General features: G+C 40.4%; 1 protein-coding gene across 3 annotated transcripts in view; it reads right to left on the minus strand.

The window, feature by feature from the left end:
* Positions 1-21,237, minus strand: part of EDRF1 (erythroid differentiation regulatory factor 1) — a 41,818-nt gene continuing 20,581 nt past the window's right edge. Inside the window, exons 16-25 of one of the 3 annotated variants that reach the window (XM_041744006.1) lie at positions 20,689-20,877; positions 20,139-20,339; positions 18,510-18,728; positions 16,547-16,770; positions 15,003-15,161; positions 14,698-14,847; positions 12,913-13,066; positions 10,802-10,917; positions 9,768-9,919; positions 1-868 (exon numbers count right to left, since the gene is read on the minus strand). In XM_041744006.1, coding sequence (XP_041599940.1) covers positions 712-868; positions 9,768-9,919; positions 10,802-10,917; positions 12,913-13,066; positions 14,698-14,847; positions 15,003-15,161; positions 16,547-16,770; positions 18,510-18,728; positions 20,139-20,339; positions 20,689-20,877 — 1,721 coding nt within the window. In that variant the 3' untranslated portion in view covers positions 1-711. Of the gene's footprint in view, positions 872-9,767; positions 9,920-10,801; positions 10,918-12,912; positions 13,067-14,697; positions 14,848-15,002; positions 15,162-16,546; positions 16,771-18,509; positions 18,729-20,138; positions 20,340-20,688; positions 20,878-21,237 lie in introns of all 3 variants that reach the window. The other 2 variants (XM_041744005.1, XM_041744007.1) reach the window with 2 other exon arrangements.

Consider the following 21,237-nt stretch of genomic DNA (forward strand, 5'->3'; position numbering starts at 1 on the left):
ATGTGAAATGGAAAAATACGAAGACATTTTAAATAAATAATTTATTTATTCAAAATAGTTTTCTTACCTTATTCACAGTTTCAAGTTTAACATGAAAAAAAAGGTGGTGGTGGGGGGAATAGTACCTATTCTTGATCAACTGTCATACAAAGTCAAAGAAAAGCGGATCCTTTCCGAACATGCACTAAATACAGAAACTCGCACGACGGCCAGTCTCCACAAACTGCTGCGCTGACGTTGAAGGAGAGCGGGCTTCCTTCTGTGCGACCAAGGAGGAGACACGTAGATGTACAGGACGTTTCCTTAACCCACTGGAACCACTAAAATCATCTGGATAAAAGTTTCCTTGACCAAAGTAACATCATCCAAAATAATTATCTTAAACTCACGTAGCTTAACATATTTCGGAACTGTCTAGCAGTGTACCTGCAGCACAGCGTGTGTGTCAACACTGAGGTACCCTGTACTTCTCAAAGAAAGAACTGCTGGGAGCTCGAAGTCTGATTCTGATTTTAGCACTTCAGATGAAGAAGTCAAAGAACTCAACCATGATCTGTCATGGGAAGAGAGAATCTGTTTCCACTGCTGAGCCTGTTTAAGTGGCTATTTCCCTCATATTTAATAAGACGAAGCACCGAATGGACAAACTAGCCTCCAAGAGTGGAAGGCACTGCCTGACAGCAATTCTGCGGCCGGAGCGTCAGGCGCGAGTCACTGCACGCCACCGCCACCTCGAGCAAGCTGATCCAGCAAATGGAGGAGCACGTCGATTCTTTCCAGAAGAGTTGCATTTTTGTTAGCAGTAGCTCTCAAAAGCTGGGAGTAAATCTGCTTGTTGGTTTTGAGGACTCCATCTTCGTCAGTATTACTGCTGTGTTAAAACAAAAATAAAAAAGGAAGTGAAGTGCACCGTGATGCCCACCTCAGTTCAAAAAATCCAAAAATAAACAGGAACAGGCTGTCACTTTTCACAGGGAAGGTGTTTTTTTTTTTTTTTTTTTTTAAAGATTTTATTTATTCATGGTAGACATAGAGAGACACACAGAGAGAGAGAGAGAGAGAGAGAAAGAGAGAGGCAGAGACACAGGCAGAGGGAGAAGCAAGCTCCATGCCGGGAGCCTGACATGGGACTCGATCCCGGGTCTCCAGGATCGTGCCCTGGGCCAAAGGCAGGCGCTAAACCACTGAGCCACCCAGGGATCCCTGGAAGCAGGTGTTCTATTAATTCTTATTCCGTACTTACCTTCTTGCATCTACTGCTTATAGGCCTGTCTGTAGACATTTACTTCAATATATCAATTAGAACCAATGTTCCTTCTTTTTACAAATATTTGAGCGCCTACTGTGTACTGGGAACTGCTCTTGACACTCAGTGGACAAGGCAGACCAAGAGTCCCTGCCCTCACGGCACCTGAGTTCTACTGAGGTAGGAGGGGTGGGACGACGTGCATTACACAAAAAGCAGAGAGCGGGTCAGATGACCACGCTGTGAAGAAGGTCCAGCAGGGAAGGGCTAGGCACGAGAGGCTGTCTGCCATCTGCTCCCTTCTCTGTGCTGAGCCCAATGCCCCTCAGATCAACCAGCCTGACCGTGGGGCTGCTCTCTGTGGAGCCAGAATTGCATAGGACTGAAGCATGGACTCCAGGCTCGGGAACTACTCCACCTCACTGCAGTTCAACTCTCCGAGCCGCTTCTGGTGAAGGATGCCCCCCCACTGCCCAGGTGCAGGGTTCTAGACATACTCCACTTAACAACTTTTTGAACAAAAACTTGTTTGTTCTGAAAATATGTCCCCCACAGGATAGATTCATGGGTTCTATTTATGTCACTAGGAGAAAAGACTACTAATTACATGGCAGTTCATCTCTAGCATCCTTTTTTTCCTTTTGAGTCCAAACATAATTCAGACCATGACCAGCTAACTAACTGCGGCTCGATTCCTCATACGTGTGTCTACATCTGAACCGCATGATAACCCTGCTGCCCCAGAAGGGCAAGGACTAGTAATATTCCTACCTTACAGATGTAAAAACCAAGGCCCAGAAGGACTAAATAGTTTGGATTGGGGTCAAAACATTATAATCTGACTTCAAATGCTATGTTCTTTCCATTTGCCAAAGTACAAATGTTCCCATGTACCCATCAGGCCAGCCACACGGTAAACCAGGAGTCTAGAACCTCCCTCTGGTGCACATCAAGGCTCAGGCTATAAGGAGTCCTCTTCGTGGCTCCACTTGCTCCTCCTCAACACCTGTCCATACTGGGGCTGTCCACGGGCCCAAGCGGGAAGGAGTGTGGGCCCTGCAAAACCCTCCCTGGACCCGTTTCTCTTCTCCCTCTTAGTACTACTTATTTTATCAGGCAAATCTCTCTTCCCGTCAAACCACCCAGGGCACAAAGTGACTGCAAAATGCATTTGTTGCCTACAGTTCGGGCCTGAGATGGTGATGTTTTTATTTTTGAGTGGGGGTGACATTTACAAAACCTCTGATAACCTTATGAGAAACTTAAACTCCTGACAAATTAAGGCATCAGTACTTAACTATCAGAACCAGTGCTCCAAAAATGCATTCTTCATGGACAATGATACCACATTTAGCTGGGTGCTGGAAGATAACCCATGGCTGCTGGGATCATACATTTAAAACATTTGAGATTTGTTCTAATCCTAATCCTGAACCTTAAATCTTCATCTTCCAATTTCTACAAATGATTTCCATTCTTAATGGAAATCAACTCTCATCAATAGTCTCACTAAACCATGAACTCTAACAAGAAAGGTCCCAGCATTTTGCTGGCTTATCTTTTATCCAAAGGCAACTAACACTCCTTTATTTTCCTTTTAATAATCTTAACCAATTACTAAATGCACATACCTGGCCAGGAATAGCCCATAAATCTAAAAGATCTGCTCTCTGCACATGGTCAAAGGTTTTCCAAACCTGCAGAGATTACTTCTATTTTTCATTCTATGAAACCCCAAAGCCATCAAAAAAAGATTAAGGGGTTCCAGTCTGCTAAAGCAATGAATATTAAAATATAGTACAAGAGTAAAATTCTTCATTCAAAATGAAAAAATATAACCCAACAGACAAAACAAGCATTTCTAGCAGGACAACAATACTGGTTGCCATAGAGGGAGTTGTCATAAGAAGATTCTAAGAAAATTAAGATTTTTTTTTTTTTTTTTTTTTTTTTTTTAGAATTTTATTTTATTTATGATAGTCACAGAGAGAGAGAGAGAGAGGCAGAGGGAGGAGAAGCAGGCTCCATGCACTGGGAGCCAGACATGGGATTCGATCCTGGGTCTCCAGGATCGCGCCCTGGGCCAAAGGAAGGCGCCAAACCGCTGCGCCACCCAGGGATCCCGAAAATTAAGATTTTTAATTACTAAAGTGTGTGTGTTTTTTTTTTCCCCAGCAGGGGTGTGGTGGGTAGAGAATAATCAAAACAAAACACAAAATTATAATATTTTCTTTCTTTTAAAGTCTAGTTCTGGGGCACCTGGGTGGCTCAGTTGGTTAGGCATCTGGCTTTGGCTCAGGGTCCAGGGATGGAGCCCCAAGTCGGGCTCCTTGCTCAGAGGGGAGTTTGCTGCTCCCTCTGCCCCTCCCCCCACTTGTTTTCTGTCCCCCTTTCTCTCTTTTTCAAATAAATACATTTAAAAAAGAAAAGTCTAATTCTGATCTCCCTTTACTCTAAGCAGGAATGCTCACAGATTCATGGTGAGACAGCAGGGTCTCAGCAAGGGAGGCCTTCCTCCTCCTCCCCTCCAGTGACACAGAAGAAACAGTCAATGACTCAGTAATCAGTTTTCTGTTTCAAAGCCTATCAACATATTAATGTATAAATACAAATATCACGTTTAATAGTCTTTTATTTAATAAACCTTGAAAAATGAACACAAATTAGGTAAATAGGATTTTATACATTATGCATGAAAACTTTAGATTACATTTTTTCTGCAGAATATTAATAACCTGAAAAAACAGGTTAGAAGACTCTTCACTAAATAAAAATTACTTAAGCCATACATATGATAGTTTTTTTTAAAAGATATTATTTATCAGAGAGAGAGTGCACGAGTGCTCTCGAGGGAGAGAGAATCTTAAGGAGGCTCCATGCCCAATGCAGAGCCAGACTCAGGGCTCAATCTTACAACCCTGGGATCATGACCTGAGCTGCAACCAAGAGCTGACCACTTAACTGACTAAACCACCTAGGCACCCTGTAAGTTATGTTTATAAGATATTGTTAAGACTGAACTGTTACCTGTTAGCTAACTACTCAAACTATCAATTTGTGAAAATTGGTGAATCACTGTTTCTCAAATGTATTTATTTATATTGCCACCTTGTGGAAACCAAGGAAAAATTTTAAAATTCTCTACCTGCTGCTGTTAAACAGGAAAAGCCAACTGTGTGTCACTATACACAGTGCGCCCCCCCCCCCCCCCCCGCTTTTTAGTTCTCTGGTTCTTCAGAAGACAGATGTACCAGCTGAACCATAGCACGTACATACTCCCTGCTGGGTGCAGTGACCAGACACAGAGCAGATGCTGAGGATAAACAGCGGGGCTGAGATGACAGGGCGCCTAAGGCTGAGTGCTCCCGCCCAAATGAGAGCTCTCTTTAGGCCACAGAGAATTATCTGAAAGCATTTACTGGAGAGGCTTTCTGCTCAGAATGGAGAGAACAAGAAAAACTATCATTCCCACCCTTTGACAAACCCAGCAATACAAAGCAGGACAACCTACAAGTTCATGACTTTCTACGAATCTATCAAAGAGCTGGGGTTGCCAGACAACCAATGAGTCTGAAAACCAAGAACAGACAGGGCACCAGAGAAGTACTTACTTCCACGGCTGGGACAGAGGCAGCCAGGTACCACTAAGAATTTAGTTAAAAGTTACTGAGCTGGTAGAGGCTGAGTGAGACGTGGCGAGGGAGTGTGGGGCCTCTGAGGGTTGCAGGTATAGGATGAGTTCACCTTGTCTCCTAGGCTTCTCTTCAAGGACTCTGGTGAAAGCCCATGCAGGCTGGGCAAGGGGACCAGCTATAGCTGCAGAAGGGCAGGCAACCCCACCCAGACCCTTTTCTCCATGGAATGAAAGCCTTCATCTGCATGGCCTAGTCAAGGTGGGTGGAGGGAGAGGAAGGCAACAAGCAATGGCAGCCTTAGGGTACTGGTGAAAGTCAATGCAGATAAAGCAGTGAGCAGAAAAAAACCACTCTACCCCAGGGGTGGGGCAGGAGCAGTGAGACCACACACACAAACCAGGGACTCAGGGACCCAGTCCTGAGACTGAGGCTTACGCAAATCAACTGAGAAGGCCTGACTGGCCCTCTTTCCTTCTCTAAAAGGCTGAAAGCACTGAAGGACAAGTAGGAATGGATTATGGCTGAGAGCTGGAGGAGTATGCAGACAGACTCTTTCCGAGGTACCCCACACCTTCCTTAGGAAAGCCCTAAACTAAAGGTGGAGTAGACATTAAGAAAAACCCTCTGCCGACCTGCTCCACACTAAGCACAGGCACTGCTTGAGGGACATGAAGGCTGCTGGACATGGAAAATAACCAGAGCAACAAAATAATCTCAAACCACAGCTCAGCTCCAGACTAGAAAACACTCAACCCTCCATACTAAAGGCCTAGCATGGGATAGTGTAAGAACTTTCCAGGCATGAAAATTATTTCCCTCAGTCTGAGATGTAGAAAGTAATGAAACAACACATGCCAAGAGACAAAGAACAAAACAAGACTCAGATGTGACGCAGATGTTGAAACCAGATGTTGGAACTATCTGATAGATGATTTAAAATGACAATGATTAATACATTAAAAGGCTCAAGTGGAAAATGTGGGCAACATGCATGATCAGATGGGTCACTTCAGCTGAGAGATGGAACCTCCAGAAAGAACTCAAAGGGAATACCAGAAATGAGGAACACAGTAAACAGATACAGAATGTCTTTGACAAGTTCAACTGTCAATGACAAAAAATCAAGAATCAGTGCATTTGAAAACAGGTTCACAGAAATTACCCAAACTAACCCCCACCGCTGGCAAAGTATAAAAGCAACGAAACATGTAACAGTTGTGGGAAAGAGCAAATGGTCTAGTGTAGATACAACTGGATCCACAGAGAAAGAGAGAATGGAGGAGAAGAAATAAACACACTAAGGAGGGAAGGAAACGTCACCACACACCCAAGATACACCCAGAAATATCATGTTCAACTGCAGGTTGTGGGGGGGGGGGGGAGCAGGGAAGAAAATCTTGAAAGCAGCTGGAGGAAAAAAGGCATTTTACATACCTATGAACAAAGGTAAGAATCAGAATGGGCTTCCTGTCAGAAGGCAAGGGAGGGAAATCCTTCAAGTGTGGGACAAAGAAGTCTGTCAACCTAGAACTCTCTCCAGGGAAAACATTTCCCAAAGCTGAAGAAGGAATAGACTTACTCAGACATTCAAAATGGAAGAATTCTTTGCTGGTAGATATTAAAGGAAGTTTCTCATGCAGAAAGAATAGGACACCAGACAGAAAGTGGTATCTATACCAAGAAGAGCACTGGAAATGGACTAAATGAAGGTAAAATAAATTCATAGAAAAATAAATTGTCCTTTTATTTTTAATTGCTCTAAAAGGTATCCATCTAAAGCAGGAACAGTAGTAGTATGTTTAAAAGTGAAATGGTAATAACACAACTGATGAGAGGGAAGAACTGGCAGTGATTACCTGAACGTCTTCATACAGCACATGATTAAGGAGAATATCATGAGAAAGTGGCTCCTGATTAAAGATGTCAACCTAAACCCTAGGTCAACCACCAAAAAATTTTAAATGTAGTATAAATAATAAATCAATAGTGAAATAAAATCCAATCATGAAAATGTTCAATTCACTCGAGAAGGCAGAAAAGATAAAATAGCAAGATGATAGATTTTATCTAACTATATTAATAATCACCTTAGATGTAAATGGTCTGAAGATACCAATTATAAGTTTGGATTAAAAAAAGCAAGACCCAATTATATGTCATTTGTAAGAATCTCACTTTTATTAAAAAGGCACAGTTAGGCTAAAAGAAAAGAAAGAAAAAGACATTAACCAAAAGAAGGCTGAGTAACTCTATTAAGATAACAAGTAGGTATCGTATGATAAGGGGGTCAATTCTCCATGACAGAATAATCCTAAATGTGTCCACATCAAAACAGAGGAAACAGAACTGACAGAACCAAAAAGAAAAACAGATGAATCCACAACTGTACTTAGAAAATCCCACTCTTCCCTTAAACTGATAAAACAAGGAAGTAGGAAGACAGAAGTCCTGAAAAATACTATACACCAACTTAACTGACATTTCCAGGGCAGTCTATCCAAGACAGCAGATACTCATGTATTTTAAGTGCACACGGAAAGGCAAACCATATTCTAGGTCATAATACAAACATACACAATGTGAAAGAAGAGAAATCATGCATAGTTATAGTCTCAGCACATACTGGAATTACCAGTAATCCATAATAAAGATTACCTGGAAAATCTCCATTCTTAGGAACTAAGAGCATGTTTCTAAATAACACAAGGCTCAAGGAGGAAGTTTCAGGGAATATCAAAGATTAGTGTTAAACTGAAAGAAAAAGAAAATACATTTATGAGATGTAGCAAAAGCAGAGTGAAATTTACAGTAAATGCTTATATTAGAAAAGAGAAAGGGTCTCAAGTCAATAATCTAAGCTTCCACTTTAAGAAACAGTAAAAGAAAAAAATCCATAATAAGTAGAAAGGTATAGAGAGAACTGAATAAATCAAGGACACTGAAAATAGAAAAACAATGGAAAATATCAATCGAATAAGCTAGTCTTTTGAAAAGATCAATAAACCTGACAAACTCCTAATCAGAGTAACCAAGAAAGAAAAGAAGACAAAAGCTGGCAATATCAGGAATAAAACAAGAGCTACCCCTGCAAACGCCTTTAGACATTAACAGGATACTACGGGAATACTGTGAACCTATGCACCTGACAACAGATAAAAGACTTTCATTCCTCCAGAAGAAAAAGTCAACTTGAATAGTATTTATCTACAAAAAGAAATTAAACTCATTGTGAAAAACTTCCAATAAAGCCAACTGTAGGTCAAGATAATTTCATTAGTAAATTCTAACAAACCTTTAGGGAAGAAACAATTTAACTCTACACTTCTAAAACCTAGAAGAGCAAATAGTTGCAGATTGATTCCATGAGGCCAGCACAGCTCTAGTACCGAAACCAGACAGGAACACTACAAGACCACAACTGTGATTACACTATAGGAGAGAACTGTCCTCACAGACACAACAATCCTTGACGGTACTAGCACATGGAATCCCAGGGATGCCTAAGAATGACACATCCCAGCAAAGTAGAGTTTCTCTCAGGAATGCAAAGCTGGTTTAACAATCAAAAAAACCTCAATGAGCTCCATCATATTAAGACACCAAAGAAGGAAAACACTGTAGTCCTTTCAACATGTATACCAATAAATATCTGACAAAAATTTCACAACCATTCATGATAAAAATTAGGAATAGAAGGGAACATCCTCAACTTGGTAAAGGGCATCTACAAAAAAACCACAGCTGATGCTACATTTAATGGTAAAAGAAAGCACACTTTCTCCCCGAGATCCGAAGAATTAGGGTAGACCACAAAAAGGTAGCAAGAGGGAATTTCTGGAGTGATGGAACTTTCTAGATCATGATTTTGGCAGGAGATGCATGTCTGTGTTTGTCAAAGCTTGAAGAACTATACAGCACCAAAAGTAAATTTTACTACAGATAAATTAAAATAAATACAGAGACAAAAATGATCTGTACCTGAATATTATAAATTGATAAAACACACAACAGCTGATAACAGTTTATGTGTATGGTAATTTTCCCCCCTATTTTCCAAATTTGTAATATGGTCAGATTGTACTTATATTTAAAAAGAAGAGGCCAGCCCGGGCTCAGCGGTTTAGCGCCGCCTTCAGCCCAGGGCGTGATCCTGGAGACCCAGGATCAAGTCCCACGCTGTGCTCCCTGCATGGAGCCTGCTTCTCTCTCTGCCTGTGTATCTGCGCCCCGCCCCCCGTGTCTCTCATGAATAAATAAATAAAATCTTTAAAATAGATAGATAGATAGATGTGTTATTTATATTACCTTCCTGATCTAGTACTTAGTACTACATTTTCAAGTTAAATTAATAATGCCAACATAGTAACTCTGGCAAAACAACAGAATTGGACAGACTGACGCAGGTGTTAAGAACATTTTTTGCTGAGATGCTTATGCTTTTCTCTTCACTAAGTTCTTGGCTTTACAGAGATTTTCAATGTTCTGTTATCTCCTTTCTATTAGTGCATTTGGTGCTGAGTATCAAACTGCAGTCCTGACTTCCCACTACAGACAATGGTGAGTTACTAGAAACAGTGGAAGTGATTCCATTGAAACAATGATTCCAGTGTCATTCATCTCTCTCAGGGAAAACATTAAAACCAGAAGAGTACTTACTCTTGGGAAGCAAGATCTGTTTCTATAGCTTCACTATTTAGTAGGCAACACGGAAAGGAGTCTCATCTGATTTACCAAGTCAGGAAAGAGCACCACTTAAAATTCCTGATCACCCACATAAAGGACAAGAATGAATACAACCTATCTTTTCATAGGGTCAGTAGAAGTTATTACCTTTCTACAGGTAAGGAGCTGGAAAAGAAATTTCTATAAAGAACAATTTGATTTACCTTGTTTTCTTCTTAGTTGAAGACAGCAGCTTGATGGACTGAAGGAGAAGGAATGACAACCGAGATTCAAATATACTGAGGAGCTTGATCACTTCTTCTCGATTAAGACTAGGAGAGGAATCAGCAGCTGGAGGGGACTCATCGCTCTTAGGCTAAGAAGAAGAAGAAGTCACTTCACCTAAGCTACCCAACAACGACAGCTTCATACTGAAGCAAAAGGACTGCAGTTTCATTCACCAGTAGACTTTTTAGCCAAAAACAAAACAAACAAAAAGGAAACCCCAGGTCCTTTGTTTTTCTCCATGCACATCCTGTTGGTGGCAGAGGCTGTGATGAACCCCCTACCCCAGAGATCACTCTGATAGATTAAAGCCTGTGAAAAATGTCTTACACATAACAGGCACTTACGTAAAAGAAATTAATACTGAATGGAAATCTCCTACTTTAGTGTGCAACACTGCACACTAAAGGACCAAGATGGAAATGGGCACGATCCAGGGTTGGACAAACCCGGGCTGGAGGAATAACAGGCTGGTTTACCATGGGGACTCAGGGAAGCTTTTAGCAACAGCAGAAGGCAGCATGAATGCTGGAATGCCAGGCAAACTGGAAATGCTTTCCAAGGAGCTTAAGCCCATTCATTGTTCAACTGCTCCCTGGCAGTTTAGTAGAAATTATAAAAGAGCTATATGCCTCTTTCTTTCTTAAAAACAAACAGTAAAACAACAAAAAAGAAACAATTTGAAAAAGAAAACACAACAGAGATGTTATACTCCTGGGGTCTTACTAAGCTGTATGTGGTTATTTAAAGAAAAAAAAATTTAATGCAAAAGATATAATTCTACCTTAGAGTTTAATAATTCCACCAAGAAAATACAATAGGTCACTATTAGTGTGTTTTATGCAAAATACATACATGTCTGTATATACATATACACACATAACATACATAACATACATAAGCATATACGCCATATGCTCACTATTTAGCTTAAAATACACAAAAAACAAAGATAAATATAGTTTCCATTTACCTGGTCAAATTCCTCTACAAGCTCCTTTCTGATGAGCTGGAATGCATGCTTAGTTCTCACCATTATATCAAGAGCCCCAGATAGTGTTTTTAATTTTCCAACATTGCTATTCTGACCTAGTGTGTCAAACACAAAAATGATCATTCCTTTAAATATAAATCTAGAAACTCATCCAATGTCAGGGGATTAATGAAAACTGATTTTAAATGCTATTAAAAGGAGCTCATGAGAATCTATACAAATTTTCTAAATCCAACTTTTAGTAATCATCCCTAGATAAAAATATTAAATGTAGACAAAGCAATATGTAACAATTACCAGTAGGTTCTATCAGGGTGAGAATACAACATATCTGAAATTAAGACCTGACTGCGAGGTCAAAGAAACCAGATGGGACAACTCTGGTCCAAAAGCCTCCAAATGCATATGTAACTTTTCTCAGGTACTCAAATTTTTAAACATCTTTTTAAAAGAAAAATTAACCCTACTCCTCATCTTAGCAAATTTGTTCCCAGTATCTCTCTGTTTTTATGAAAATGATGCCTGCTGTCTTGAAGGAATTCAAACATGGCAGGAAATTTGAAGATGCAAATGAAAAAAGGCCATCGAAAACCTACCCTAGAAAGAGCTACTGTTAATCCTGCCATCTAGTATATAATGGCAAAAAGTTAAAAATATTTTCAGTAAAAATTTTTGTTTAAAGATTTATTTATTTATGGAGGGGCCAGGAAAGGACAGAAAGAGAGGGACAGAAAAGTCTCAAGCAGGCTTCACAGATGTGGGGCTTGATCTTATGAACCTGAGATGACAACTTGAGCAAAACCAAGAGTTGGATGCTCAACTGACTGCACCACCCAGCTGTCCCAGTCAAAAGTAGTTTTAAAAACTGTTTTGAATGGGTAATACATCCTCAAAATGTATAAAGTCTAAATCGGGAAACAGTAAAAGCCCTCCTCCTGGCCCCCCATCCTGCCCCCAGAGACAGCAATGTTATCACTTTCTTGTGCATCCTTCAGGGATACTCTAATAAAAGAGTCATCTATCTGGTTCAGTATTACATTTAATTTAAAAAACAACTGAAATAAAATCAAATGAACAGCTGTTACTTCAGAGAAACTTTTGTTTCTTTACCACACAAGGGCTATTTCTCCAAAGACCCCTCCTGCAGAAGGGGAGCAGGTGGACAAGGATAAGAGAACTCAGGGAAACAGATTCAGTGTGGAGCAGCCACTCCCTTCCTGCTGTGGCCTCACCCCAATGCAGCAGGCTCATTCACCTTCCTCCTTCTCTTCCCTTCCCATTTAGCGCTGCCTTGCTCAGGATCTACAGTTCTAGTTCCACAACTGCCAGTATCCACTGCATGTTTATAGGTATTCAATGGGATCATTGCTCCAGGATCACTCCTTTTCCCTTCCTACATTGTTCATAATGATTTACATCTCTAACGGTCTCAACAAACTTGTCATAGTTTTTTCCAAATAAAGAGAGCATGGCTGTATTTCAATATTTCTATGAATATAAAGGGGTCACGGAACATAAATACATTTTTTAAAAAAGATTTTATTTATTTATTAATGAGAGAGAGAGAGAAAGAGAGTGCGTGCGTGCGAGAGCATGGCAGAGACACAGGCAGAGGGAGAAGCAGGCTCCACGCAGAGCCTGATGTGGGACTCGATCCTGGGTCTCCAGGATCAGGCCCTGGGCTGAAGGCGGCACTAAACCACTGAGCCACCTGGGCTGCCCTCAAATTCATTTTTTTAAAAAATTTTTTATTTATTTATGATAGTCACAGAGAGAGAGAGAGAGAGAGGCAGAGACACAGGCAGAGGGAGAAGCAGGCTCCATGCACCGGGAGCCTGACGTGGGATTTGATCCCGGGTCTCCAGGATCACACCCTGGGCCAAAGGCAGGCGCCAAACTGCTGCGCCACCCAGGGATCCCTCAAATTCATTTTCTAAAAAAGTGTAGACTTCTCCTGGCTTCTACCCAAAGATGTTAACTATGGGCAAATTTAAAGGAAAACAACACTCTGGTCTGCCTCACTCTAAGACAATTCGACACTAAGTCAAGTCAATGTACACAAATCTGCGAAATAAAAGAGTAAGACTCACTGCTCATTTGGAATTCTGCAAATGCCACTCTTTCTAACTGTACTCGAAGTAGTTCACAGGGAGCGTCTTTGAGAAGCTGAAAAAGCTTAACAGCTTTGCTGTAATGAAGATCTGCCAGCACCCGGTGCTGCTTCCTAAGATGTTCATCACCAACCTAGGATCAAAAATAAAATAAGAAGACAAACCTTAAAGCTTGGTTTCACAATAACTACTTAACCAAGTCTCTGGATCATTAAATGTTATTTAGTGTTGGGGCGCCTGGGTGGCTCAGTGATTGAGCACCTGCCTTCGGCTCAGGGTGTGATGTGATCCCAGTCCAGGGACTGAGTCTCCTATTGGGCTCCCTGAAGGGAGCCTGCTTCTCCCTCTGCCTGTGTCTCTGCCTCTCTCTCTCATGGCTAAATAAAATAAAATAAAATAAAATAAAATAAAATAAAATAAAATAAAATAAAATAAATATATATTTAAAGAGTTATTTAGTGTCATCGTTTTATAGTTTTAGTTGTTACATTTAGGTGTTTAATCCACTTTTGGTTAATTTTTGTATATGATGTGACACAGGACAGTCCCCCCATGTGCTCTGCACATGGACATCCAGGTGTCCAGGCACATTTTGCTGAAAAGACACTTTGTTCCCCATTGTGTCTACAGCCTGCTCTTGCCTTGAGGATATTAGACCATCTGGGCAAGCCTGAATTTTGGTTAGGACCTCCTGTGGCAAGGGGAAGAGTCCTGGGCCAGCTTAAAGTGAAAAGAAATCCTTTCTCATTAAGCTGGACCTCAAAGGACAGCATTCTTAGGAAAAGCGCACTCAGAAGAAGGCCCACCCCCAAGGGACTGCAAGGTAAGTTGTCCTGGTCCTGAGCTAAGAAAAGAAAAACAACAACAAACACACACACAGCCCTGAGACACTTCAAACACAAAATTCTTGGCCACGCAACCGTTCTGGAGGAAGGTACCTTCAATCTGGGACTCAATGTATTCTTAGATACCCCTGCATCTAAGCACCAGGATTCAGGTACAAGGCAGTTCACAGCCGATTACTTCTAACAGCCTCACATTGAAACAACCCAAAGATTCAACAATCATAGAATGGATAAACGGTGATATATTCATTAAATGACTTCTAGTGAACTGAGAAAATGCACCAACCTGGAGGAATCTTGAAAACATCATGTCCAGTGAAAGGCAATAAACCACAGAATATGTACAGTGTGATTTGTCCTGTAAAGTTCACCACTGGGTAAAATGTAAACATACTGTTTAAGTGGTAAAACACGAAAGGTATGGACAGACTGGAGAACCCAGGATAGTAGTTATTTATTTTTTTTTAAAGATTTTAATTTATTTATTCATGAGAGAGACAGAGAGAGAGAGAGAGGCAGAGACACAGGCAGAGGGAGAGGGAGAAGCAGGCTCCATGCAGGAAGCCCGACGTGGGACTCGATCCAGGACTCCAGGATCACGCCCTGGGCCAAAGGCAGGCGCCAAACTGCTGAGCCACCCAGGGATCCCCCCCAGGATAGTAGTTATTCTCGGTGGGTCTAGAGAGAGACTCAGTGGGGAAGGGGCAGCACACAGAGGATACCTAATTTCTCAAACTAATAGCCAATCAATTATAGTAGAGAAAAATATGCAGCACAGGTGAGAGGGGAAAATCCCCTACACTGCAAGTTTTTCTAAAGCAGCTAACAGAATAGTTGACATTTAAATAGATATTGAAACATAAGCAAAGCACCCTGAACATTTTTAAATGGACCTAAGCTTCAGTTGGAATGGCAATACCTGATTTCTCAGACAGCTGTGGTACATGGACGCCAGCCTGTGATGGATGGTCGCAGCTCGATATTGACAAAGAGGCTGTCGAGCAGACACGGAGTCCACATCACAGTATTTCAGGGACTTCATCATAGCTTCACTGACTTCTTTTTCAATCTGTTTTTTTTTTTTTAAAGGGGGAGGAGGAAAAAAATGACAAGCCTATAATCTTAAATAAAAATATTTAAATACTGCTTGTTATGGAAAATATGCTCAATATCAGTTAAAGGCATAAATGAAGACTTCTTTTATAGCCGTATAAATATTATTACCTGCTCCTGAGCTTTTCTAGATAACGGAGCATAATCTTGCTGCAGAGTTGCCATAGTGAAATAAGTAGTGGACAATTCCCAATTCACTGAATCCCAAACAGCCGGGTGTATGTCTCGTGTTCCCAGTGACCTCAGAGCTTTCAAATAATAATCAACAGCCTGTAAGGGAGGGAAAGGTACAGTTCTCAGTCTAAATCTATTCCAACAGCATATGAAAATAAATACTTTAAAATCACCCAGATGTTAATTTGATGTGGGAACAATTTACAGAGGGGCAGTATTGTGAAGAAAGGAAAAAACCCTAACAATGAAACTTTCATGAGAAAAGCCATTTAAAATGGACTGTATGTCACTCCACATGCCCATAGTTAAGACCAGCATAAGCCTTAGTGCTGACTCATGCTCATTCATGAAGATGCACTTCCGTTTATTTTTCCTTTCTAAATGAAAATTTGTTTATATAACTAGTAAGATAGAAAAAAATTGATGAGCCTAAGGATAAAAAATTGCTGGATCTGAGTGTAAAAAGCAGCAATCTCTTCCATGTTCTACCACCTGCAGCCTGAAAGGCATGGCCACTATATTTAAGCAAATAAAATCACATTCAATTCCATCACCCAGCAATAATTTCTACATTTCTTATCTGTATCTATCTACATTTTTTTTCCTGTGTATCTGTGAATTTAATAAAAGAAAATCTCTAACAAGGTCACTTTTATTTTAAAATTTCCCATGCCATGGGGCACCAAGTGGTTCAGTTGGAGAAGTGTCCAAATCTTGGTTTCGGCTCAAGTCATGATCTCAGGGTCGTGAGACTGAGCCCCGTGTTGGGCTCTGTATGTCAACTCCCTTCCCCTCTGTCCCTCCCTGTACCCTCCCCCCAATATTTGCCTTTTCTTCCTACTGGGACAGTTTATTTTCAGTGATTATCTTATTTTGTTTTATTTACTTGTTCTTAAAGTAAGTACCACGCCCAACATGGGGCTCGAACTCACAATACCAAGACCAAGAGTCATGTGTTCTACCAACTGAACCAGCCAGGTGCCCCTGTCTTCAATGATTCTTTATATATGAAGGGTTTATCAACCTCTGATCTGTCCTAGGTTATAAATATTTTCACTAGATTGGGGTTTGCTTTTTGATTTTGCTTTCTGTTGTGCATTTGAAAATCGTTATTTTTACACATTTAAATGTATCCGTCATTTACTGTGATTCCTGCCTATTTGTGTCATGCTGGAAAGTCCTGTCCCGTCTCATCACATGAAGCTCCTCCTCTACTTTCTGCACTTTCTGTTATCCTTCTCCACGTCAGCCTTTAATCCACCTGATGTCTTCTCTGCTTACGCCAACACGATTAAGTGAAGTCATCTTTTCAATATGCCACCTTCAATACTAAATTCTTAGCATCCTTCGGTCAGACAGTAAGTGTTTTGTCTGTCTCCTCTGCCATCACCACAGTTCTAATTAGTTTTAAAATATTTTCATGGTGCAGTAGCAAAGATAAATGACAATTAGGTATGAGGTTCAACATGCACGCATGTTACCTTATTATAATACAAGCCTTCTTCTGGGGAGAATTCCCGCTTAAATTCGTCCCCAGCACCACAGTGTGCCTGTGCACAAATCCGCATGAGTCTCCCCGTGTTACACAACAGAAGGGCAGCATTTGTGGCATCATCAATTGACTCAAAGTTGTGAATTCCTTTTTCAAAACATGAAAAGCTTTTTTTCCACAACTGTTGTTCTGCAGTAGACACACTTTTGCTCACTTCACAAAAAAAAAAAAAAAAAAAGAAAATCACATGTAAGCAGACATCATTGTCAACCCCGTGTGTCCCGGAATGGATGAGAGGAGGGGGACAGGGACAGGATGGCTAAGGAACCGGCTACAAGGAGCCATCGCAGTGACCTGCTCTCATCACACTCCCCTCAAATTTATGATGAGGCCCTAACCCCAATGTGACGGTATTTGAAGATAGGGCCTTTAAAGAGGTAATTAAAGTTAGCTGAGATCCTAAGATGGGGCCCTGATCCCACATGACTGGTGTTCTTCTAAGAGAAACATACCAGGGACATACACAGAGAGAAAACCAGGTTAAGGACAACACGGCAAGAAGGAGCCATCTGCAAGCCACAGAGAGAGGCTTCAGGAAAACGCAACCTTGCTGGCACTTGATCCTGGGCTTCCAGCTTCCAACTTGTGAGAAATACCATTTCTGCTGTTTAAGCCACCCCATCTGTGATATTCTTTATGGCAGCCTGAGCAGACTCACGTAATACCCTCTTTCACTATGAACTGACTGATATGAAAACAAGCAAAAACATGAGCAAAGCCCTATTTTATAAAGATTCAAAACATCTTGTCCCACGGATTTGTAAGAGGTATGATCTGTGTTGTATCTAATTTCTCCTAGGTTTCTACCACTTTGCAGTTCCTTCACGGACTTCCTCCTCCAGAGGCACCTTAAAAGCCCAGGTTCTTATTTCTCAACTAAAAAAAATACACATACACACACATATATATAATAATGAAACACTTTAAAAAGCATGATCTTCGTGTCCCCAAGCACAGTTCATAGATGACCAGGAACACACACACTTCAACTTACCTGCTGTCCCCCTTTCTACCACAGCTCTTTTCCTTCCTCAGGTTGGGTGGTCTTTACATTTGTAGCATTCTCATAGATTCAATCATCTCCTCCCCACATCATCTGAGTGTTGCCCGGCCTATGTCTTGCTAACCCAAACAGCTCTAAATACAGGTTTCTAGTCAACAACTGAGCTAGACCTTCCACTCACATGTCCACACAGATCTCAAACTTGACACAGGCCCAAATCACAAAAGACCACCTGCTGCTACTCTTACCGTCCCCTGGACCCTGCATGTCTAGTCCTTCTCAATCTTTCCTGTATCTGCCTATTGATATCGTACATCACATACCAATCTACTGAAACCACACCTTCTTCCCCCAAACCCTCTAAAAACCCCACAACATCAGTAAATGTCTCCTTTCCCCCTCTTTCCTCCTCTTCTACTTTACTGCATCTGTGCTTATAGCATTTTTCAAAGATCTGTATTTCTTACTTTAAGACTTTTGATTTTTAAGTGATCTCTATACCCAACATGGGGCTCAAACTCACAACCCTGAGATCAGGAGTCGCCCGCTCTACTGAGCCAGCCCAGCTCCCCAAAGATCTGTAATTCTATCTCTTCCTGACATGAAAGAGAACTATGTTTTAGTCAATGACATATCCAGGAAATAGCCTAGCACAGGCTGGCTGTGCATTTCACTTCTGAACTGATCAGATGAAGAAGGAAGGACAACGAAATGATGAATTTCAAAGAAAAGTGTTTTTTCCTGTTTTTATTTCTTAAGAACTTAAGAGATTCTTCAACAGAGCAGTCCTTTCTACATAAAGTGCCACAATTCTTTGCTCAGATCATAAAACCAGCACGATTTTCTAACAGAAGTGGCAATGAAGAGAATACTCCAAAGAGATACTCACCCACTCTCTCGCTCTGCAGTGCAGCAGCCTGATTCATGTAAAACACGCCCATCTCATTTCTAATGTTACCCATTCTCTTCAACACTTGTACATAGTGTTCTGGGTTCTGGCTTTTTAAGTCACTGAATTGCAAGATTTCATTAGCAGCTTCATAACATTTACAACTAACTGAAAGCTGACTCTCTAAGTCTGTAGACAAATCAGTTGCCCACGCAAATCCTTGAAAGAAAAAACAGGAAACATTACCATGAGTTCTGAGAACCCTTATTCTCCTTAGTATCCATATAATCTCATATTTTTAAGACAGTAGAATAAATCCAAAATGGTATGAACCTGCTAAGATTCAATCAATACAACTAAAATTTTAAGTTTCACAGTAAAGATCCTTTAATTTAGAAAACTGTATTTTCTTGGACTATTACTGTTTGAAAAAGAAAAGAAAAGAAATATTTTCCTGACTAAAAATACCAAATAATTTCCATGAGCTGGATTTTATCAAGTACACTTGCTGATAGGTGCAGACTTAAAGTTGTTCACTGATACAAGGTAAAACTTTTTTTTTTAATTAATGGAAATAGTTCTCAAAATAAAGCTCTAATTGCTACTAGAGGCTACTTACGTATGTTACGGTTTGCGTATCAGTTTACCTCACTGAAGCTGCTGCTATCTAAGCTCTCAGAGACTTAAACATGGCATCATCTAGTGGAACTGGAATAAACTTAGGTACAGGGCCCAAATTTGAGGGGAAAAAAGGGAGCACTCCTGCTGATAACACAGGCATATGTGAGAGAATGTCTCTCTCACAAGGAAGTGATTTAAAGGAAATGAATTTGATGAAAGCAGTAAAAACAGTGAAGATTTTCTGAGTATCTGAAAATAAAATGATCATTTGAGAAACTCAGAAGGAGAGAAGGTGAAGAAAGAGGGCAAAAGTGAGGAAATACTCCATTCCTCCCCAATGTACTTCTCTAGATGGTAAGAGAGATGGATGGACATCAAATAACATCAATGCTTTAAAAGCAAAATACGACAATACCATGATATGTTACAAAGATGATTTTGTAGCTCATTTACTGCCCTGACTGTAGTGAGCTTATGACTGTACTAAGTATAAAGCCGCTGTGGATGATTTCTCCTATTTCCTAGTTTTAAAATCTGACAACTCCAAAACAAAGTAAAATATCCAGTAAGACAGTCAGCTATGAACTAAGTTTTAAAAAATGATCTCTGGATCTGAGCCCCCCAGAAACTCTTCAGAAGGTAATTCATTCCCTTTTACCAACTGTTACTCTTTTTCAAAAGAAAATCATGGCTTGGTTTGCTGATTACAAAATCACCTAGGAAAATCTCATGAAAAGACAAAAAAAAGTACAAAGCCAACACAACTCTAAGAGAGCTTATTTTACCTTTAGTCTAGTTGTATAATTAGTAATTAAAAAATATTTCAAAACCATTTTACATACAAATACATGAGATCATGCTCAATTTTAAAATTAAGAAATCAAGGGAATAACACACTGCAATATCAAAACACTAACATTTCTGCCACTTTCCTGGACATACTCCAATAAACATACATTGGACGGAATAATCCCAATGTGAATTGAACGCTGTGTCTCACAGGCATACCTTGACAACTGGACTCCCTGTGGAGGCTGTGTAATATCTCCTGATCTTCTTTTGTTTGATAATTAAACTCTTCAAGATGTGCTGCTCTGTTGTTTGCATTCTGGGCCAGCATTAGTTGGATGTCACCGCAGAGTGTCAAATACTGAGACAGAAACAGTAGCACTTCGGAAAGCATGTTGGTGCAGAGACAGCAGTAAGTATCTAGGTAGAATGGATGGGAAAGACAAAAACACTAGTGTATTAAAAATTAATGGATACAGTGAATATTCAGAAAATTTGTTACTAGCTGAAAGCTATGTACCACTGTATCTATTCTAAGTTCATGTTATGTCAGATACCCTATATGGCTTCATATATTTCAAAAGGAAGAGATAACCACTCAAAGCAGAAAATAAAATACTAAGTAACACATTCAAGACTAGAAAAAAATTATTTCAAAATTAAATTTTACAACAGCATAGGAGTAAAATTTCACTGTGATTCTGGTGCCTTTACTACTCCCCTCCCAATGTCCCCTCCCAATTAAGTATATTAATTTACAATGACTTACCATGGCTCTGCAAGGCTAATTTAATGTATCGTAATGCTCTTCCGTATTTCTGAAGACTCATTGCAGCATCAGACAAAACATAATAGGCCTTTGATGACTTGAGAATCAGCTGGAGTTTCATTTTATGTTGCCAAGAACCAGGGATCATTCCAGATTGACTGGAATAATTACCCTTCTGAAGGGAGCCCACTGACATTGGGGGGGGGGGGGCAGGAGAAAAAGCACATTTTATTTGAATGTAAGTCTCACTATAAGAAAATAATTTGTTTCTTGATAGAAACAGTCCAGGCTTAGGTACTACAGCTACAACAAGACAAGTAAATACTGTGCTTTACTACTTTACAACAGAGTAAAATGGCAGTGTTTCAACAGACCCTCATAGGGATTTCTGAAGGCCTCCTGCTGCCTTTAACACCATCGTTCTCTTTTAGGGTCACTGACATAACTGAACCCATGACAGGCATGTCCTTTCTCCAGCTGTGTGTCAACCTGCCAGAAAATTTACCTTCCTAAAATAAGCTTGAATTATGGTGAAACCCCTGTTCTAGA

Source organism: Vulpes lagopus, chromosome 2, assembly GCF_018345385.1.
Source record: "Vulpes lagopus strain Blue_001 chromosome 2, ASM1834538v1, whole genome shotgun sequence".
In the NCBI taxonomy this organism is placed as follows: domain Eukaryota; kingdom Metazoa; phylum Chordata; class Mammalia; order Carnivora; family Canidae; genus Vulpes; species Vulpes lagopus.